Below are 19,105 nucleotides of genomic sequence, written 5' to 3'. Positions count from 1 at the left end.
GGGGAGGTATGATTCCCTGTTTGTTTTGGAAAGGTCACTCTAGTGTAGAGGTTCTTAACCCTTTTGGGTCCTAGAACTCTAAAACTTGACTTCTTGCCAGGCCCTTTCCTGGAGTCTGCAGAGCTGCAACTAGCACTCAACTGAGCAGACCAAAACCTGGGCCTGGGGGAGCTCCCATTCTGGAGGAAGAGACAAAAAAGAGAAACGTAACATACGCATTATGTTAGAGGACGAGGGTGAGTCGATTCTCACACTTGCATCCCACCTCTCCCTCCCAGGAGCTGTGTGACCTTAGGCAAGTTACTTAGCCTCTCTGCCTCATCCATAGAGTGTTGTGATAATAGTGTTTGTCTTGTAAGTTGTTAGGAGGATGAAGTTAGTACTTGTGCAATGTGTGGAGCAAGGGCTGGCACATAATGAGCACTATGTAAGCGTTTAATAAATAAATACTGAGGAGAAAAGATCAATCAGGGAAAGGAGTTGGTGGGGAGGGGGTAGGCATTACAGTTATTGATCAGGTGGCCAGGGAAGTCCTCCTTGAGAAGGTGACCTGTGGGTAAAGACCTGACGGGAATGAAAAAGTGAGCCATATGGGTTACTCCCTAGCAGTAGGGGGGCAACAAGTTGAGAGATCCTGAGACCAGAGAGTGCCTGGCATTTTTGAAGACCACTCGGCACATCAGTGTGACGGGAATGCAGTGTTAAAGGAGGAGAGAGTAGATGACGAGGTCAGAGCCTTAACAGGTGGTCAGATGTTTTCTCCTCTACGACTTTGTAGGTTGCAGTCTTTGGTGGATTTTGAGTACAGAAGTAATCTGATCAGGGTTCTGAGCAAGGGGTGGGAGTGTGGAGCTGTCAGTTTCCGAGAAAGTATCTGCCCGAGGGTGTTGGAGGCAGCATTGTGGGGCCACTGGTTGAGACTACCCATAGAAGACTAGTTAGTCTGCTCTTTTGATAGAGCAGGCAAGAGATAAGAGCCTGATCTCAGGAGAAGGTGACAATGAAAGGGGTTTTAGATAAGCTGAGGTTAAAGAAATTAAAGGAATTGGTAAGAAATTACATTTGGGGCCGGGCGCAGTGGCTCATGCCTGTAGTCCCAGCACTTTGGGAGGCTGAGGCGGTCGGATCACGGGGTCAGGGGTTCGAGACCAGCCTGGCCCACATGGTGAAACCCCATCTCTACTAAAAATACAAAAATTAGCTGGGCGTGGTGGCAGGCACCTGTAATCCCACCTTCTCAGGATTACAGAATTGCTTGAACCCAGGAGGTGGAGGTTGCAGTGAGCCATTGCACTCCACCAGCCTGGGTGACAAGAACAAGACTCCATCTCAAAAAAAAGAAAAGAAAAAAAGAAATTACATTTGGAAGATGAAGGAAGAGGGATCACACGTGAGTCTGGTTTCCGATTTCTGTAGCTCGGTGGGATCAAGATTGAGACTGCAGGGGCAGAGCAGATTAGGAGAAAAAGCGGTGAAGACTGCAGTTGTTAGGGGTGCAGTTTTAGAATTTTCTCATGGTTCTGTGCAACATTCAGATAGAGACGGCTCATAGGCTGTTTAAGATGCGTAGAAGAGAAGCCTGGGGTGGAGAAAGAAAAATTTGAGTTATCTGATCATTGAAGCCTCAGTAGTGATTGTGTTAGAAGAGAATGAGGCTGGACAGAGAGCCTGGAAACATAAGAGTAGTCGGGGTTGGCAGAGAACAACGCTTAAAGGATCCTGAGCAGCAGTTATTCCAGAGCTCAGAAGCAGACCAGATGAGACAGCTGTCTTGAGAGGTCAAGCAGCTTTGCGAGACCGAGGAAAGATAGAGAATGCTTGTCCTTTGGCTTCAGCAGATTGGAAGGAGGCCCTGGCTGAAAGCCCTTGTCTGCTCTGCAGTTTGAGGCCTGGAGGCTGGAGGAGGAGTGATAATGGTGGAGTCAGAGAACTAACTAGGGACACAGTGCCTTGCACAGTACTTTGTATATGAAAGGGAAGTCTAATAGACATTTATCAAGTGAATGGACATTTCAGGTTCACATTCAACTTATTCTGCCTGTCTCCTACCTCCACCCCAAATCTCCCTTGTACCATAAGGTATTTATGGAGTATTTGATATCCTGATACTTTGGGATCACTTTTGGTTGGAGAGCACTAACTAGTACCAGACGATTATCATCTCTTTTGATTTAGGTCTATATTGGACAGTATGAAATTAACTTAGAAGTGTGTTGCTCAGAATAAACCCTTCCAACAGCTTCGGTGCGAGGATCATGTATGTATAGATTATATGTGGCTGGATTTAAGCACACACTGAAAGAACGTAGACGTTTTCTTTGATGATACTATCTTTGTGATTTGTCTCACTTCCTGGAACAGGAGGGCTCTAACTCCATGAGGACCCCAGCATTATTTCTATAATTGTTTGTGAGAAGGACTGAATCCCCGAGCATTGCCTTGTTGCTGACCTTTCAGTATGGGGAGGTGAGTGATGGGCCTAATCACCATGAAACATGAAATCTTGGTGACACAAAAACAGGTCTCGAGAGGGAAAAAAATCTAAATCGCAAGTGAAAAATGTGAAGTTATGCTGTGCTTCTGTTTAATACCTTTTTTCTTCCAGGACCCAGTGAGGTATTTTAATGCATGAAGCACTCTTCAAGGTGAAGAATAAAGAAATTAAGTGTAAAATAATAAAATTTATCCCAAAGGCAGTGCAGCTTTTTTAAAGCCAAATCATATTTCTAGAATGAGCCTCTCATTCTTGACATAAACTGAGGGGAAAAGTTCCTAATTATTTGCAGAAATGTCTTGTAGGAGTATTTCTAAAAGCACAGGACATAGAAAACTCATTTATTGACTTTGTTATGGGGGTGTTGTTAAAATGCTGTTTTCTCCCATTCCTCGAGTCATCTGGGAGAGATTTGTCTTGGACTTCAGTGTTAAGCAAATGTGCTCCTTCTGAGTTATTTGTGTATTTCTGGTGTAATGGGCGGTGAGCTCAGTCGCATTTGCAACAGGCCCACCTTACGACATGCGTTTGTGTCCATACTACGTTCCCGTTTGGTTTCATCAGCCTCATACCCGATTTCATGATCAATTTATATATTTATATTACTGAACTTATTCTTGTAAGCTGTCTCTAATTCTGTATTTATTTTGGAACAAAGCAGGGTAAAATAAAAAACCTACATGATACTGTCAAGAAAAGGGGAAAACACAGAAGTGTCGTAACCATCAGGGCCTAATTCTCATTTAGATGGTTTTATGATAATGGGTTGTGTAGCTGTTGTATAGCACATGCAAGATGCCAGTATACAGATACCTACAGATAGGGAAATCCAGGTAGCTCAAGCCAAATATCTTATTTTAGGATCACTTTAGGTGAAGGATGCCTCATTGGAGCAGATTCCTTTAAAATCTTTTTCTTTCTACTTTCAGGATTGGCATCTCCTGTCTTTTTCCTGCTTCTTGGCATTTTAGCATATCTCCAGTAGGGTGTCCTCGAATTCTGAATACCAATTTACGCCAAATTATTGTCATTAGTGTCCTGGCTGCTGCTGTTTCACTTTTATATTTTTCTGTTGTCATAATCCGAAATAAGTATGGGCGACTAACCAGAGACAAGAAATTTCAAAGGTAAGGGATAAAAACATTTGCCTTCTAGACCAGAAGCCATACCTCTGTCTTACCTCTTTTAGGCTGCTGGAATGGAATTCCATAGACTGGGTGGCTTATCAACAACAGCAATTTGTTTCTCACCATTCTAGAGGTTGGGAAATCCACGATCAAGGTGCCATAGGTTTTGTGTGTGGTGAGGGCCTGATTCCTTGTCCTGAGATGAGGAGGTCTTCTTGCTGTGTCCTCACATGATGGAAAGGGGCGAGGGGGCTCCCTGAGGTTTCTGCCCTCATGAACTAATCACCCCCCCGAGGCCCCACCTCCTAATAGCATCACATTGGTGATTAGGTCTCCAACATACTAATTTTGGGGGTCCGCAAACATTCAGACCATAACACAATCATTTCATGACTTCACGACGTTTGGCTTTAGGTTGGAATTTAAGGAACTGTAGGAACTAGATTCTGTACCATATACATCATGGCATGAACAGTTAAACCATTTGAAGCTAGTTAACTGCTAACTACCAAATCCATATCATAAGAGGCCCTGGAATAATTATTTATGCATAAGCGTCTCCTGTAACATATTTTAAGCTGATTTTTGAGTGGGTAGTTTAGAAGTAGAATTTTGCATTTTGGAATTTGAACTTCTGTAAAGGAGTGTGTGTCTGATTAAATGATCTTTATCATTATCACTTGTTTTCTTTTGACTCTTCAATTATTCGACAGTTGTAGTAACGTTGTAGTGGGGTTGCTACGTAGCTTAGAAATTATGACTTGGTGTTGGTTGCATTTTTTCTGTTAGACATAAGATGATACTCTCTGTCTAAATCAAAGCATACGTGTGTTTCTATCTAAGGTACCTGGCACGAGTTACCGACATTGAAGCTACAGACACCAATAACCCCAGTGTGAACTACGGGATCGTGGTGGACTGTGGCAGCAGTGGCTCTCGAGTATTTGTCTATTGCTGGCCAAGGCATAATGGCAATCCACGTGATCTGTTGGATATCAGGCAAATGAGGGATAAAAACCGAAAGCCAGTGGTCATGAAGATAAAACCGGGTATGTAAATGAGAATATCTTCTCCGCGGCGTCTTTCATATCATTCCCTTTCTGCACCGTCATAGCCCTGAGTCAAATCTCACACTGGGACCTGATGGGTCTCCTTGTTTCACTTTCTTTTCCCTTTTCTGTCCATTTTGCATAGGGTGACTAACACCTTGATAAAACATCCAAACAGACATGCCTTTTTGTCTCCTATAGCATTTTAATAGTGCCTTACTCATAGTATCTACTCAGATGGTTGCTGGTTGGCATTAACAACGGAGAGTTTTTTCCTGTTCAGTAGTCATTGGTCTCTATCGTTAATGACAAGGTAATTTCAGATAACTCATGAAAATCTATAATATATTGGCATATATTTTTCATTTTTAAAAATTACTGGCCAAATATAGTTCTAGTCATCTAGATTGTTTGGTGAGTGTGACCACAGAACTTAGAGCTAATAATAATTATGTATAGTTTTTAAAGATACTATAATTTCTAAGCCAGTGTGACATGTAAAAGTTTAGATTTGGCTTCCTTATTAGGTAATTTACGTCAGTGGTGCTCTTTTTTTCTGTGTCATCACCATTTCCACGGACAGCAGCTTCTGTCAGGAGCATTTAGAATGGGAGATACGGGAGGGCCTTGAAACAGGCTTTTTATGTCTTGATAGTTGATCACTGATTTCAGACAGTGGACCACTGATCTTAATAGAGATGCAGCACTTTTATTTCATCTTTCTAGTGTATTAAAGTAGTAAAATATCAAATGCAAACAATCCAGGAAATTTATCTTATAAATTATTAGAGAATATTGATAAATAATAATTATGTAGTTTATTATCCCCATTTCAGAAATAAAATTTAAAAGGATGTTCAGGTTAATGTGAGAAAAATGCATATCCTCATAGAAGAGTCTCCAACCACATAGAATGGTGACCCCTTGAGTCCTCATTCTTCGTGGAATAATTCAGACCCCACCTCCTCCTTCAGGCAGCCCTCAACAAGTTGATTCTCCTTTGATGTGTGGGCAGCTAGGAACCAGCATATTACTCAGAAAATCTAAAGTCTGTACCTCACTTTTCAGGTTAAAGAGAGAACCTACTCTATGTCTATATACCAGCATTATTTTATCAGAGTACATTTCCGTGTAATTTTTTAGTGAGTGTCTTTTAAGTTTTAGTTGTATGTATTTCTACCCCTTAAATTTTTATGTATCCCTAATCTAGAAACATTTTTAGTTAAATTAATATTGGTCAAATAAAAAATTTATGAGAAAACTAAAAAAATAAAGCATTTTGCATTTCATCTAGCTTCACGTACCAGGTCCCATCATTGACTAAACAGGTCTTATGGAATAAGATGAAAACTTCCATGCCTTGGAGTTGTTTAGAACAAAGGGTCAACTACATTATCATCCTAGAGTATATACGAAAATCTCATTAAAATCAGGCTTAACATGGGTCTCTCTTGCACTATACAAAGTGTATGAAATGGAAGTCAAAATACCTTTTTATTGCACTACTCTGTCCTCAAGCATGGATTTCCGTGTATAGCATTGCAGCAAAGCTCTAGAAATTTCCTTCATAGGGTCTGGCTAGTTTAGGACTTTGACTGCATTGAAATCGAATTGTATGTGGCGTCAAAAGACTTACAGTTTAGTTCATTTTTTGCTAATTCCTTTGATGAATCACTTAATCTTTGTGGGTTTATAATTTTCTAATGTGTGAAATAAGGAATTTTTAGACTTCTAAAGTGCCCCTCATTTTTAATATTGTAGGCTAAATGACACCTAGAAATATTCATTGATGTACTCATTCATCAGATACATGCTGGGCACCTGCCATTTGCTAGGCACTGTGTTAGGTGCTGGGAATATAAGTTTGAATAGACACATTTTGTGCCCTTGAGAAGCTTTCAGTTGTAATGAGACAGGCAAGTAAATAGGTAATTTTGATATGGTGTAATGAATGTACACCTAGCAAAAGGAAGTAAGCATGGAATTTAACAAGAGTCGTCTTCAGGGTTCTGTTAGGGTGACTTCCATGGAGGCTGGAGCCGAGTGGGTATGCAGGAATTAACCAGGTGAAAAGGGATAGGGAGGTGGATGGAGAAGGCTCTTCCTGGTGGTGGAGTTTGAGCAAGGCCCTAAGGCCACAGTAAGGTGCACTATGGAAATGTTAGTTCAGTGTAGCTGAAGGCAACGGAAGAAACATGGGAAGAGATAAGGGTGGGTGAGTTATGCAGGGCAGGATGTGCTGTTCTGGAGTTGAGCCTTATCTGGAGGGCACTGAACCACAAAAGAATTGGAAGCCTGAAGAGGCATCATTTGGGTAGGGAATGGTGGGGAGAGGGTCAGGATCAGAGGGTGGGATGTGCTGTGGCAGGCTGGCAGAAGGTGTGTCCAAAGGGATGAGGAGTAAAGTCATGTGAGAGGCACCGAGGAGAGGGCATCTATGAAACCTAGGTTGTGTGTTGGGATGAGGGAGAGGGACTTCATTTAAGGCCCTGGCTTGGGCCTCTGGGTGCCCAGCACTGATAACCTCGGAGGGAGGTAACCAGCAGTGAGACCAGGTTTGTAGCGAAAGTTGAATTCAGATTTTGCCATGATGTGTTGGGGGTGGCTGTGAGGACAAGCACGGGCAGTGTCTGGTGGACAGTTACCCCACGCTCACCTGGAGGCTAATGAGCGCTGCATGGCCGGTGGCACAGTTAGGAGTTCGTGGCATGCTGATGGTGATAGCGGCCTCAGGAGGTACTGAGCTCACCTGGCGAGATGGGGAGCACATTTCTTGAGGGCGGGCAAGAGCCCATCCACATGGCAGTGACACACAGCAGATGCTCAGTCAGGTATGTGTGCTTTGATGAAGAAGAAAAGGACATAGCACTGAATAGTGCCACCAACATTTAAGTAAGGTCTGCAGAAGAAGTTGCTAGAGGGATAGGAAAAACTAAGAAAGTGTAACGTGTAGCATGATTTCCCTAAAACTAGCCACTCTGAAGAAGCATCACATGTTATAGCTAAAATATCTGCTTCTTAACTGAAGTATCCTGTTTCTCTAGGCATTTCAGAATTTGCTACCTCTCCAGAGAAAGTCAGTGATTACATTTCTCCACTTTTGAACTTTGCTGCAGAGCATGTGCCACGGGCAAAACACAAAGAGACACCTCTCTACGTTCTCTGCACGGCTGGAATGAGAATCCTCCCTGAAAGGTGATCCTCCACAGAAAGGCAAGGGTGAGGGTGGGATCCTGGAGGGGAGAGGGGGTGTTCTCCCCCTCCTCCTCCTCCTCTCCATCATCATCGTCATTGTCAAAAGGAAAACATTCAAAATTCTTTCTTCAAATCTGGAATAGTATCAGAACTCTTCCTTTAGCCAGGATCTACCAAATAGTCTTTAATTGACTTAGGACTATAGTCAACTGTAAAGTTGTCATTTTTAAAAATCTAATCTATTTTATGTAGTTCAGGAATGCTTGCAGTTGCAGTTTTACATCTAGATATCACATAATTCACACAACTTGTTCATTTTGAAAATTCATTCCTAATATCTTTCTAACGAATTTCTTTGTTTTTAAAATTAACTGTTTCATACAAGATATACCAGAGCCCTGGTTTGTCTTTTGTTTTTGTTTTTTTGTTTTGTTTTGTTTTTTGTTTTCTAAACAGAATATATCAAGCTGTAATCTTTTGATTTGTAAATGTTTTTGTTGCCTGACAGCCAGCAGAAAGCTATTCTGGAAGACCTTCTGACCGATATTCCCGTGCACTTTGACTTTCTGTTTTCTGACTCTCATGCAGAAGTAATTTCTGGGAAACAAGAAGGTTGGTATATTGGTCTTCAGTTTAAAATTTGGGATGCTATTCCTTTAAATCCTCCCCATTTTCACCAGCGTACCCTTTGTTACACTCCTATTATCTTAACATTTGGGAAATAATAGACTTGAAATATTATAATTTTTAAATAACTAAACCAGTTTCTTACATGACTAGTCTTTATTGCCCAAACATTAAGCCACTGAAAAATAGCTATTTGTCTTCACCACATGTAGGGACATAGCTTGATGTAAACTCAACTTTGATAGAAAAGGCTTGTGTGCCTTGCCTCAGTTGTGTGGCTTCCTGGGACTTTGATCATTATTAAGCTGTTGGAGCTTCTTCTCAACTTTGGTACACTGAGAAATATCAAATCTTTGTTCTATTTTCAAAGAAATGATTCTCCTTGAGAATGAAATGTCAAGTCAATGAAATAATTTGGGGTATTATAGCTTGCTAGAAATGTATACCAAAAAGTATTTCAAAAGTCGTCTGTCATTTCAGCATTAATACTTCCTATGTGAAAGACACTGTAGAAAATACAAAAATGGGGTGAAATTTACACATTGCCATTCAGCTTTTTACAGACAAATGAGCTACACAATTAGCTGTTCTGTGAGAGTTTTAGGTACCAGAAAAAAGATAGGAAAAAATATCACAGGCATTCTTAAGAGGGAGGCATTTTTTTTTTTCCAGCTAGGGCCATATTGGAGAAAGTGACATCTGAACTGCACCTCAAGGGAGGGGATAGTTCTTAATAGAACGTGCCAGAGCATGGGAAGGGTGGGGCTCTGAGGGAGGGGCAGGAAGCATATGCCAGGCAGAAGAAAGGACTTGACTCAGGACAGGTTGGAAAGAGGGTACTGTAGACAAAGAAACACAAATGTTTTAGTGTGGGTGGTGGGCCTTCTGGAAGGAGTGGCGGGAGTGTTAGCAATTGGCTGGCTCTTGAATTGTCAGTCCAGGAATTTGGACTTCTTTCTGTAGAGGAGTCCAATGCAGAGAGTAGAGCAGGTGGCAACAGAGGAATAGGGTTATGGATGGATTAGATGGGCTTCCCCCCATCCGTAATGGTTCGAATCAAGGTGAAAACCAGGTGTAGGGAATGTGAAAATAGAATCAGACTTGTCAGCTGAGTGAATGGAGAGATAAAGGAAAAAGGAGAAGATACCTTGAAATTTTTTTTCGTTTTTTGTTTTGTTTTGTTTTGTTTGAGATGGAATCTCGCTCTTTCGCCAGGCTGGAGTGCAGTGGCACGCTCTTGGCATACCGCAACCTCCGCCTCCCAGGTTCAAGCGATGGTCCTGCCTCAGCCTCCCAAGTAGCTGGGACTACAGGCGCCTGCCCCCACGCCCAGCTAATTTTTGTATTTTCAGTAGAGATGGGGTTTCACCTTGTTGGCCAGGATAGTCTCAATCTCTTGACCTCATGATCCACCTGCCTCGGCCTCCCAAAGTGCTGGGATTACAGGCATGAGCCACCATGCCCAGCCAATACCTTGATGTAAAACTTGGCAGGTTTAACATCATAAAAGTGAAAATTCCAGTATTTTGAAAGAACTCATAAATTTCTAAAGAAAACTAGCACCTAGCGTATTGTATTTTCAACCTGTGTAGATGGTATAACTATAAGCATTAAAGTTGAGAGTTCTTGGAAAGCCATTTGGAGTAATAAAAACATCAGTGGCAAGGTGTTATTTCAGATGATTTTACAGGTTATCAGGGAGTGAAATAAATGAGATGTTTGTACAGACTGCGCTGATAAGAGTTACACAAAATGTTTTAAAATTTTTTCTTCTCTTCACCCTGTGAAATGTCTATAGGTGTGTATGCTTGGATTGGCATTAATTTTGTCCTTGGACGATTTGAGCATATTGAAGATGGTAAGTGTCATGTTTCCAGCAAATGTATCTAGTTGGAAATTGGTGCTTTTCTGTTTAATCCAAAGGCTGAAAAAAGCTAAGCTTTGTGACACTTCTAAGCGTGTAGGAGTAGAATGAGAGGAGCTGCAGTTGAACATAATTCAACTTGATTTTAGTTGGAAGGAGTAGACTGGGTTTGCCTGAATATGCTTGAAATAGACCATGAAAAGAAGGTGACTCTTCAGAAGAGCCCAGTTCTCTGGATTAGTTCTGTTCCAATGAACACTTTCTGTTCTTTCCAGATGATGAGGCAGTTGTGGAAGTTAACATTCCTGGAAGTGAAAGCAGTGAAGCCATTGTCCGTAAAAGGACAGCGGGCATTCTCGACATGGGTGGCGTGTCGACTCAGATAGCGTACGAAGTCCCCAAAACTGTAAGCTTTGCGTCCTCACAGCAGGTCATTATCTGTACAAATTTCCTTCTGTTTGGTTTGGTTTTCATTTAACATGTGTCCATCGTTCTTGTTTTGTTTTCTGAGTCTGAACACATCTTTACTGTGCTTGCTGAGGTGCCGCCTCTCAACCCAGGAGAAAGGAGACAGGAGGAACAAGGCAGACCTCAGCTGAGCCGCTTGTGTGTGTTCATTGAAATCAGCTGGTTTGTTTTCTGACCGTAGTTTTTCTTTGGTATATACACAGTCGCATGCTTGAGTTTCTGTTTATGTTTTCTCTTCAGTCACGTCTTTTCTCAACAGGTTTTATAAAATGTAACATAATAATATCTGAATTTTTTAAGTTAGAATTGGGGGAAATTCTTTTTTTTAATGGTTCAGACGTTGAGCTTCCTTGGGGAGGATTGAGGTTTGTATCCACTGCTTCCACATCTTTCGACTGGTGGTTTACCCGAACTGTTCTCCACCCGGTTCTGTGCCCTCTCAGTTGCTGCCTGGGCAACCTTGTTAGAGAACCCCGGCACAGTTTCCAGATGTATTTCTGAATTACTACACGTCTTTTTTACTCCATTTGTGTTCAGCTGTAGATTAACACCAAAGCCTAGCTTCCTGCATTTTCCCCTCAAAGGTGGGAGGCAGCATGGCGTGGTGCAGAGGGGAGGGTTCAAAGTGAGACCGTAAAGCTAGACAGGCCTGGGTTTCTTCATCATCCTCCTCACTAGTTATGGGACCTTACGCGAGTCATGTACCTTCTTTTTTATTTATTTATTTTTTTTTTGAGACGGATTCTCGCTCTGTCACCCGGGCTAGAGTGCAGTGGCTGGATCTCAGCTCACTGCAAGCTCCGCCTCCCGGGTTTACGCCATTCTCCTGCCTCAGCCTCCGGAGTAGCTGGGACTACAGGTGCCCGCCACCTCGCCCAGCTAGTTTTTTGTATTTTTTAGTAGAGACGGGGTTTCGCCGTGTTAGCCAGGATGGTCTCGATCTCCTGAGCTTGTGATCCGCCTATCTCGGCCTCCCAAAGTGCTGGGATTACAGGCTTGAGCCACCGCGCCCGGCCCTCATGTACCTTCTTTAAGCTGGTTTCTTCATCTGTAAATGTGAATGAAAGTACCTACAACATAGGGTTGTAAGAAGGTTTAAATGAGATAATGCATCCAGTGTATCTGTGCACTGCCAGGCAGCTAGTATGTTCTCAATAAATGTTACTGATATCTTTATTAAGCTTCTTGGAAAAATACTTTGTAAATTCAAGTATTAGAATTTGTGTTTCCTACCTCCCATTCCAGACATGCCTCTAGAGACTGTTATGCTCTTTGTAAAAAATCATGTTTTCCCCTCTCGATATAAAGTAAAAAAATACATAGAAATAATGTTTGGAACAAATACTGAAAAATCAAGATTAAAAATTTCCCATGGATTCATCACCTAAAAAAGCCCTTGTTAGCCTTTTAGTGAATTTCCTTTCTTTTTTTTTCTACTCATAGTTTTAAAAAATATGGTTGTGATAATCTTAGTTTATGTGATTTTTGTCCTTTATTTAACACTGCTTGAGCATGTTCCTCCGTAAGCTATTGATTGCTGTAATTAACCTTCCCTTGTTAGTGTATATTTAGATGACATCTAGTTTTTCTGCCATAGAATGACAAAGGACATATTTGCATATAAAAACATTTCCATATTTAGGTTTATTTCCACAGCATAGGATTACATAAATAAATAATGTCAGAGGGTATGAACTGTTTTGGTCACTTCCTCTTTCAAAAAGTCGTAACAGTGTCACAAATTTGCAGCCCATCTGAAATTTCCTGAATCAGAATTGTCATATTGAATTATGAAGGATGCTTAGAAGGGTCTTTGGGAAGTGCAGAAGCAGATGTTTTTGTCCCTCTTAGATGTGACTGTTTTTAGACCCTTCTTTTTAGTAGAAGGTTAAAGTAGCTTAAGCTATTAAAGTTTGTTATGCTTATGTTTGCAGGAAGAAGTAGCTAAAAACTTGTTAGCTGAATTTAACTTGGGATGTGATGTTCACCAAACTGAGCATGTGTATCGAGTCTATGTGGCCACGTTTCTTGGGTTTGGTGGCAATGCTGCTCGACAGAGATACGAAGACAGAATATTTGCCAACACCATTCAAAAGAACAGGTAAAGCTCCTTTCACTCCTTGGCAGTCACTTGCAAACCTAGGTCTCTCCTCCTAAAAAACAGACCCAGGCAAAGCAGGAAGAACTCAATTAGCAAAAGTGTGTTGCACTGTTAGCTTTTTATTCCCCCACTAGCTGAGCAGGGAGAAGAGATGAAAGCACACCAGGGTCCTGCCTTTGGCCCTCTGTCCCACGTGCCCTGAAGGAGGTGCGTGCCTGTTCTCTGTCTCTCACCTGCATCTCAACTGATGGATTAGAAATTTCACCATGAGACTATAGAATAGTTTGGAGCCCTGGGTGGTGCTACTCATGATTCAGAGTCCTTGGAAAACCCAGTATCTGGAGCACTCCTGGTGTCCTGGAGGCCTCAGGTAGTGTGTTGTCTTGTTGTTGCTGAGGAGATTGAAATATGTGATGTTCTGGAGACTGTATGGATGAACCAGCCTGTGGCGCTAGTTAGTGGATAAAAACCATCGTGAAGGGAATTATTCAAGAGAAATAAATTATCTAGAAGAGTCAGAGTTAGTGGCTTTTAAATTTAGCAATGAAGCTTTAAAAAATGAGTGTATGTAGAATTGTGGTATAGAAAATATATAAAACAAAACAGCACTCTATTGGTTTAAATTGACTTTATAAGTGTAAGTATATAGCAATTATTTATTTGAAATTTTTAAGAACAGAAAAGCTATTTGGATGAATACAAAAAATCTGACTCTGGGGTTATGTAAGCTATCCTATTTATTACTGTGTTTTATCTGTTTGTTTATTTTGATGAAACAATTTTGAGGGGAAAGAATCCTAATTCATTGAGCTAAGAGATGGTATACTTCATTGATTAATCTTAGTAAACCTGTGAAGGCCTGAACTTGAAAAAAGACCAAGTTGGAACTGTTCAGTACATTTACCACAAGGCCATGTGTGTAAATAGGAAAAGCAATAAAAACCTTTTCCTATATCTGAATAGTTTTAATTATAAAATTGGTAGTCCCATGGTTTTGTATTTTTAATTGGTATTTAGCATATCTTGGTGTAATCATTTTTGTAGTAGTCTTAAACTAGAAATATTTTATAAACAACATTTGAAATATATTTTTTCCGAAACCTTAATTTTTACTCATTGGTTTTAATGTCAGAAAGCTTTATATAATGGATAGTTTAGTAGTACTTCTTAATTTAGATATAGGACAACTAAAAATAATAGCATGAAATATATATTTGACTACTCTTTGACTTTTATAATAATTACAAATGTTTCATATATCATGAATTGAGCATTGAAGTACACATTTATCTGTTTGCCATTTGTAATGGTGATTAATTTTTTTTAATTAAGTGAACATTTTTATGGCAAAGACCTTAATTTATTACATTCAACTGCATGATGAGTAACCCTGATCTGAGGAATGCACAACTTGTGAGTGAAGTGAAAAGTGAAAACTTGACTGTTGGTGATGAATATTGAATTCTGACCATGCTTAACTCTACCAGTTCAACACCTGTCAGGCCCCTGTGATTTCACAGTATCCAGCACCAACATCACTTGACATTTCGTGAGCTCCACTCTGTTTCTTATTGCTTTAAGGCGTGCACACACAATGGGATGACAGATGTTCACTCCCAGAAATTTCATTAGCAAGTAATAAGCCTAGTGCCTTTCAGTTAACAAAACTAATGTTTATTTTCTACAGGGCTTCTCAGAGCCCATCGTGCAATGGAAACTGCTGTCTACTGCAGTTGGGACCCTTAGCTGATCAAGAAAAAAAATAAGTTGAAACAGAATCATAAAAATAGAGCCAGGCCTTAAACATTCTGTCTTAACTTCTGTATTCATTTGCTAATCTTTTGCTCTGAACCAAGGTCTGTTTTTAGACCCCATCCTTTCTTCGGCATGCACTGCACCCCTCATTGAGATACCAGTTTGTCTTTGTTTAAAGAACACTGAGTTCTTAAAGAGATTTGCAAAGCAATCTGATACCAAATCCTTATAGACGTTTGCTAATTTTTCCCAGTTTTAAAAATCCTGCCCACACCTGGTTTGATAATTTTGTAGTAACTTGACCTTAGTTTTCTAAAGCATCTAACCTGCTTTGCCCAGGACCAGATCTTGTCACAGTCATGTTCCTTCCATCTGTATTAGGTAAAATCACCAGCACTAGTGGCAGAAATGGGGCTGGCAACAGCACAGTTGCCTTGTGCCCAGCAACTGGGAACGTCAGGCCCAATTGCCAGGATCATCAGGTAATTGGATAGGTGTCTAACTGGACTCTGGTAGCCTGTCTGCTGCAGACAAGTTTGTATCCTGACTCTCCAAGAAAGTCTTAAGTGCGTATTTTCCTAACTAATTATCTCAGAACCCTTTTCTGTTCCACAGACACCGTCCTGCGGGTCTCATGTCCCACAGAGCGTATTTTGAGAAACTGGTTTGCAGCCACTTCTTGAAAACACAGTTTTCTGTAGGACTCACAATAAAGTTTCTTGTTTTGCCATAGGCTCCTGGGTAAACAGACTGGTCTGACTCCTGATATGCCGTACCTGGACCCCTGCCTACCCCTAGACATTAAAGATGAAATCCAGCAAAATGGACAAACCATATACCTACGAGGGACTGGAGACTTTGACCTGTGTCGAGAGACTATCCAGCCTTTCATGAATAAAACAAACGAGACCCAGACTTCCCTCAATGGGGTCTACCAGCCCCCAATTCACTTCCAGAACAGTGAATTCTATGGCTTTTCCGAATTCTACTACTGCACTGAGGATGTGTTACGAATGGGGGGAGACTACAATGCTGCTAAATTTACTAAAGCTGCAAAGGTACCCTTGAGAGACGCCACCTGCTCCGCATGCTTTTGAGAGACCAGCGTGGACGGTGACGGGTTGTGTCCTCACTTCACACTGGCAGGGAAGGATGGAGTGTGGAAGGCTGCACTGCAGCATGTTGGAATCCTGTTCCCTTTGCTTGGAGGGAGGTTGAATAGTCACAGCAGAAGTAAAAAATGTACCGTAAGCTGACTTCTGCCCACCACTCCATTAGCTACCCTGGTCATCAGTTACCTCCAGATTACAGTGTTTTATGTCATTTTTGTGCTTTGCTGCCATCTGACAATTCTCCTAGTCTTCCCCCTCCCTGACCTGCCAGGACACTCCTGTTCTTGTGTTCTCTCTGCCTTCCTGACACACCTTAAACTTAGGTGATGCCAGACTTCCACACTTGGCCCCTGACCTTCAGGTTCTTGGATGGTCTCATCCATGCTCAGGGTTTGCTGCTGCCTCTCAAGAAGAGGCTCCAATCCTGACCCCTGCCCGCTTGCCTGCTAGATTCCACAGCTCCAGACAAACCCACCATTTTCTCTCCATTCTGTTCCTGTTGTTCTCTCTTGGTTAGTGGCATCACCAACCATCCAGTCCCCCTCCCTGCAGCCTAGGAGTCATGGACTTCTCCCTCTAACCAATTCATCTCTCCCTATACACCCCAGTGTAATCAGTCAAATGTAATATTTTATCTCCCAAGTGTTCCTCAAACCTATCTCGAAGCACAGAGCACTGTATGCTGTAATCATGTCAAACAGCTGGCTTCCCTCACGCTCTCCATGGCTTCTGCTCTGTGTCCATGTTCATGTTCCTGAAGCGCCTATGCCGAGCCCTTTCTCTAGGCCAAGTGCTTTTTCCTTGAGCTCCCTGTCACACACTCAGGCCCATCTCCCACATCTCTCAGCAGTGTCTTCATCCTTTAAATAGAGGTCAGGATAGTAGCCACCTCGAGGAGTTAAGTATTACATTGAGAAGATGCACTTACACAATGCTCAATAAAAGTTACTAATATTGTAACAAATAACTTCAGGAAATAGTGGGATCTCTTTCCCTTCTGTTAAAGACAAAAGCCTTTTGTAGTGATTTTCCCAGTAGCTTGTACTGTGTCCTCCGCTGATAAAGGATTTAGTTTGAAGTAGCTAAAATACTGCTTCACTTTTCCAAAAATGTATGTCTGTACCATGCAGTCATGGAGGGAGAAACTAAACAGTTTTGGAGAGGTTGGTTGTGTACAGCAAAGCTCTCTTTAACAATACCTGGACGGAATTTTAAGGCAAAGCGTTGTGTTTGCGAATCAGTAAGTATTCCCTGAGTATTTGTGTATATCTTGCATTTATTGTATAAGTTAAGCTTGTGTGTTTCCTAATGGGAAGGATATGCTTGTTACAAATATAAATTTGGTAAACCATTTTTAAAGTGAGAATTTTAATAATTTAGTAGTGATTTATTTTGGTGAATTTATTTTCAGGATTACTGTGCAACAAAGTGGTCCATTTTGCGGGAACGCTTTGACCGAGGACTGTACGCCTCTCATGCTGACCTCCACAGGCTTAAGTAAGTACTAGAAGGTCAAGCCCAGGGCACTCTTAAGAACCATAATTCATTGTTGGCCCCACTGGCTGGCCACACCCTGGCCTCAGTCCAGCTTCTCCTCACTCACTGTTCTTCCCATCTACCCTGGACCCCTTTCAAACGGCACAAATACTTGTGCCCAGACATATTCCATATCTTTTTTGTTTTGGTCACTTTTACTGTCTCTTCCCCCTGAAATTCCCCTGTTCATACCTTTGCTTGTTCAAGTCCTGCCCAGACATCAGAGTCCAGTCAGAGGCTGTCCCTTTCCAGTCTTCCTCTGTCCCCTCAATCAGACTTCATCCCTTTCTCTGAGTCTCAAGAATTCATCCTACTTCGTTAATGCATTTATCATGTTCTGCTTTGTTTTTCTGTTGCTTTTTAAAAATCCCCTTTCAGGCCGGGTGCGGTGGCTCGAGCCTGTAATCCCAGCACTTTGGGAGGCCGAGACGGGTGGATCACGAGGTCAGGAGATCGAGACCATCCTGGCTGACACAGTGAAACCCCGTCTCTACTAAAAAAATACAAAAAACTAGCCGGGCGAGGTGGTGGGCACCTGTAGTTTCAGCTACTCGGGAGGCTGAGGCAGGAGAATGGCGTAAACCCGGGAGGCGGAGCTTGCAGTGAGCTGCGATCTGGCCACTGCACTCCAGCCTGGGGGACAGAGCGAGACTCTGTCTCAAAAAAAAAAAAAAAATCCCCTTTCATCGTAAGTCACTTAAGTGCAGACACTGTATCTTACTAATTATTCTCTTATTACTTGCTTAGCACAGTGCTTGGCCAAAAGTAAACCTCTAATAAATATTTAGAGTCATAGAATATCACCGCTGAAAAGAACCTTTCTACCATCTCATTTTATAATAAACTGAGGTACAAAGAGGTTGGAACCTGTTCAGTATTCATTCAGGGAATGAATGGTGAAATGCCAGAGGGAAAAGAAATCTGTCTCAGGGATATATGACATTACACCGAGACCGGGTTCATGCACTAATTATTTGGCAGGTGAACTGCTCCATGTTGTGGGACTAGGGATATGAACCAAGTACATCAGCCTTGAAACGCACGCAGTTGGTTTGGGAGAGCCGGCCTGAGGAAGCCCCTGCCCCAAGGCTGCCCGGAGAGGGGAGGATTGTCTGTGTGCCTGCCGTCTTGACAGAGCGAGTCAGTCTGACGTGCCTTTGTGCTTGCCGTTTGTAGGTATCAGTGCTTCAAATCGGCCTGGATGTTTGAGGTGTTTCATAGGGGCTTCTCGTTTCCTGTCAACTATAAAAGCTTAAAGACTGCCTTGCAAGTTTATGACAAGGAGGTTCAGTGGACCCTTGGAGCCATCCTCTACAGGACCCGCTTTCTACCATTAAGGTAGGGCTGTGAATTTGGTAACAAGAATCTGCAGTTACAGTGCCTCATGGCAGCTGTGGCCTGTGCCTGTTTGGGGCATTGCTGTTAGAGAGCCAGCCACGGCAGAATTGTGGGGACAGTGATGCTTGCTTTTGGTCTTGCCCCCTCCCCACAAGTGCTTCCTCCCTTCCCACCCTACCATCCCATAATACACAGCCCTCCTGTCCTACTGCCCTGTGTTTGGTTATTCTCAACTGTCCGTTCCCCAACCCTGGTAAAAGGTCAGTTCCGGGGTTCTTAACCTTTATGACTCAGGCATCTTCTCCAAATACTGTTTTTAAATGCATGTATAAATACATAGGATTACAGAAGAAACCATCATATTGAAATAATATTCATCAAAATATTACAGAAAACAAGTTTGTGATACTATAATATGTGTTCTTCTTTATTAACATTA

General features: G+C 41.9%; 1 protein-coding gene across 5 annotated transcripts in view; it reads left to right on the top strand.

The window, feature by feature from the left end:
* Nucleotides 1-19,105, top strand: part of ENTPD4 (ectonucleoside triphosphate diphosphohydrolase 4) — a 29,335-nt gene that overhangs the window by 5,706 nt on the left and 4,524 nt on the right. Inside the window, exons 2-12 of one of the 5 annotated variants that reach the window (XM_023216737.1) lie at nucleotides 2,362-2,466; nucleotides 3,424-3,621; nucleotides 4,465-4,670; nucleotides 7,715-7,865; nucleotides 8,374-8,477; nucleotides 10,291-10,350; nucleotides 10,632-10,762; nucleotides 12,759-12,925; nucleotides 15,414-15,738; nucleotides 17,204-17,289; nucleotides 18,505-18,666. In XM_023216737.1, the coding sequence (XP_023072505.1) occupies nucleotides 2,459-2,466; nucleotides 3,424-3,621; nucleotides 4,465-4,670; nucleotides 7,715-7,865; nucleotides 8,374-8,477; nucleotides 10,291-10,350; nucleotides 10,632-10,762; nucleotides 12,759-12,925; nucleotides 15,414-15,738; nucleotides 17,204-17,289; nucleotides 18,505-18,666 (1,598 nt within the window). In that variant the 5' untranslated portion in view covers nucleotides 2,362-2,458. Of the gene's footprint in view, nucleotides 1-2,361; nucleotides 2,467-3,423; nucleotides 3,622-4,464; nucleotides 4,671-7,714; nucleotides 7,866-8,373; nucleotides 8,478-10,290; nucleotides 10,351-10,631; nucleotides 10,787-12,758; nucleotides 12,926-15,413; nucleotides 15,739-17,203; nucleotides 17,290-18,504; nucleotides 18,667-19,105 lie in introns of all 5 variants that reach the window. The other 4 variants (XM_023216736.1, XM_023216735.1, XM_023216734.1 and 1 more) reach the window with 4 other exon arrangements.

Source organism: Piliocolobus tephrosceles, chromosome 7 (genome assembly GCF_002776525.5).
Source record: "Piliocolobus tephrosceles isolate RC106 chromosome 7, ASM277652v3, whole genome shotgun sequence".
NCBI lineage: Eukaryota > Metazoa > Chordata > Mammalia > Primates > Cercopithecidae > Piliocolobus > Piliocolobus tephrosceles.
This window is presented reverse-complemented; position numbering and strand designations above follow the sequence as displayed.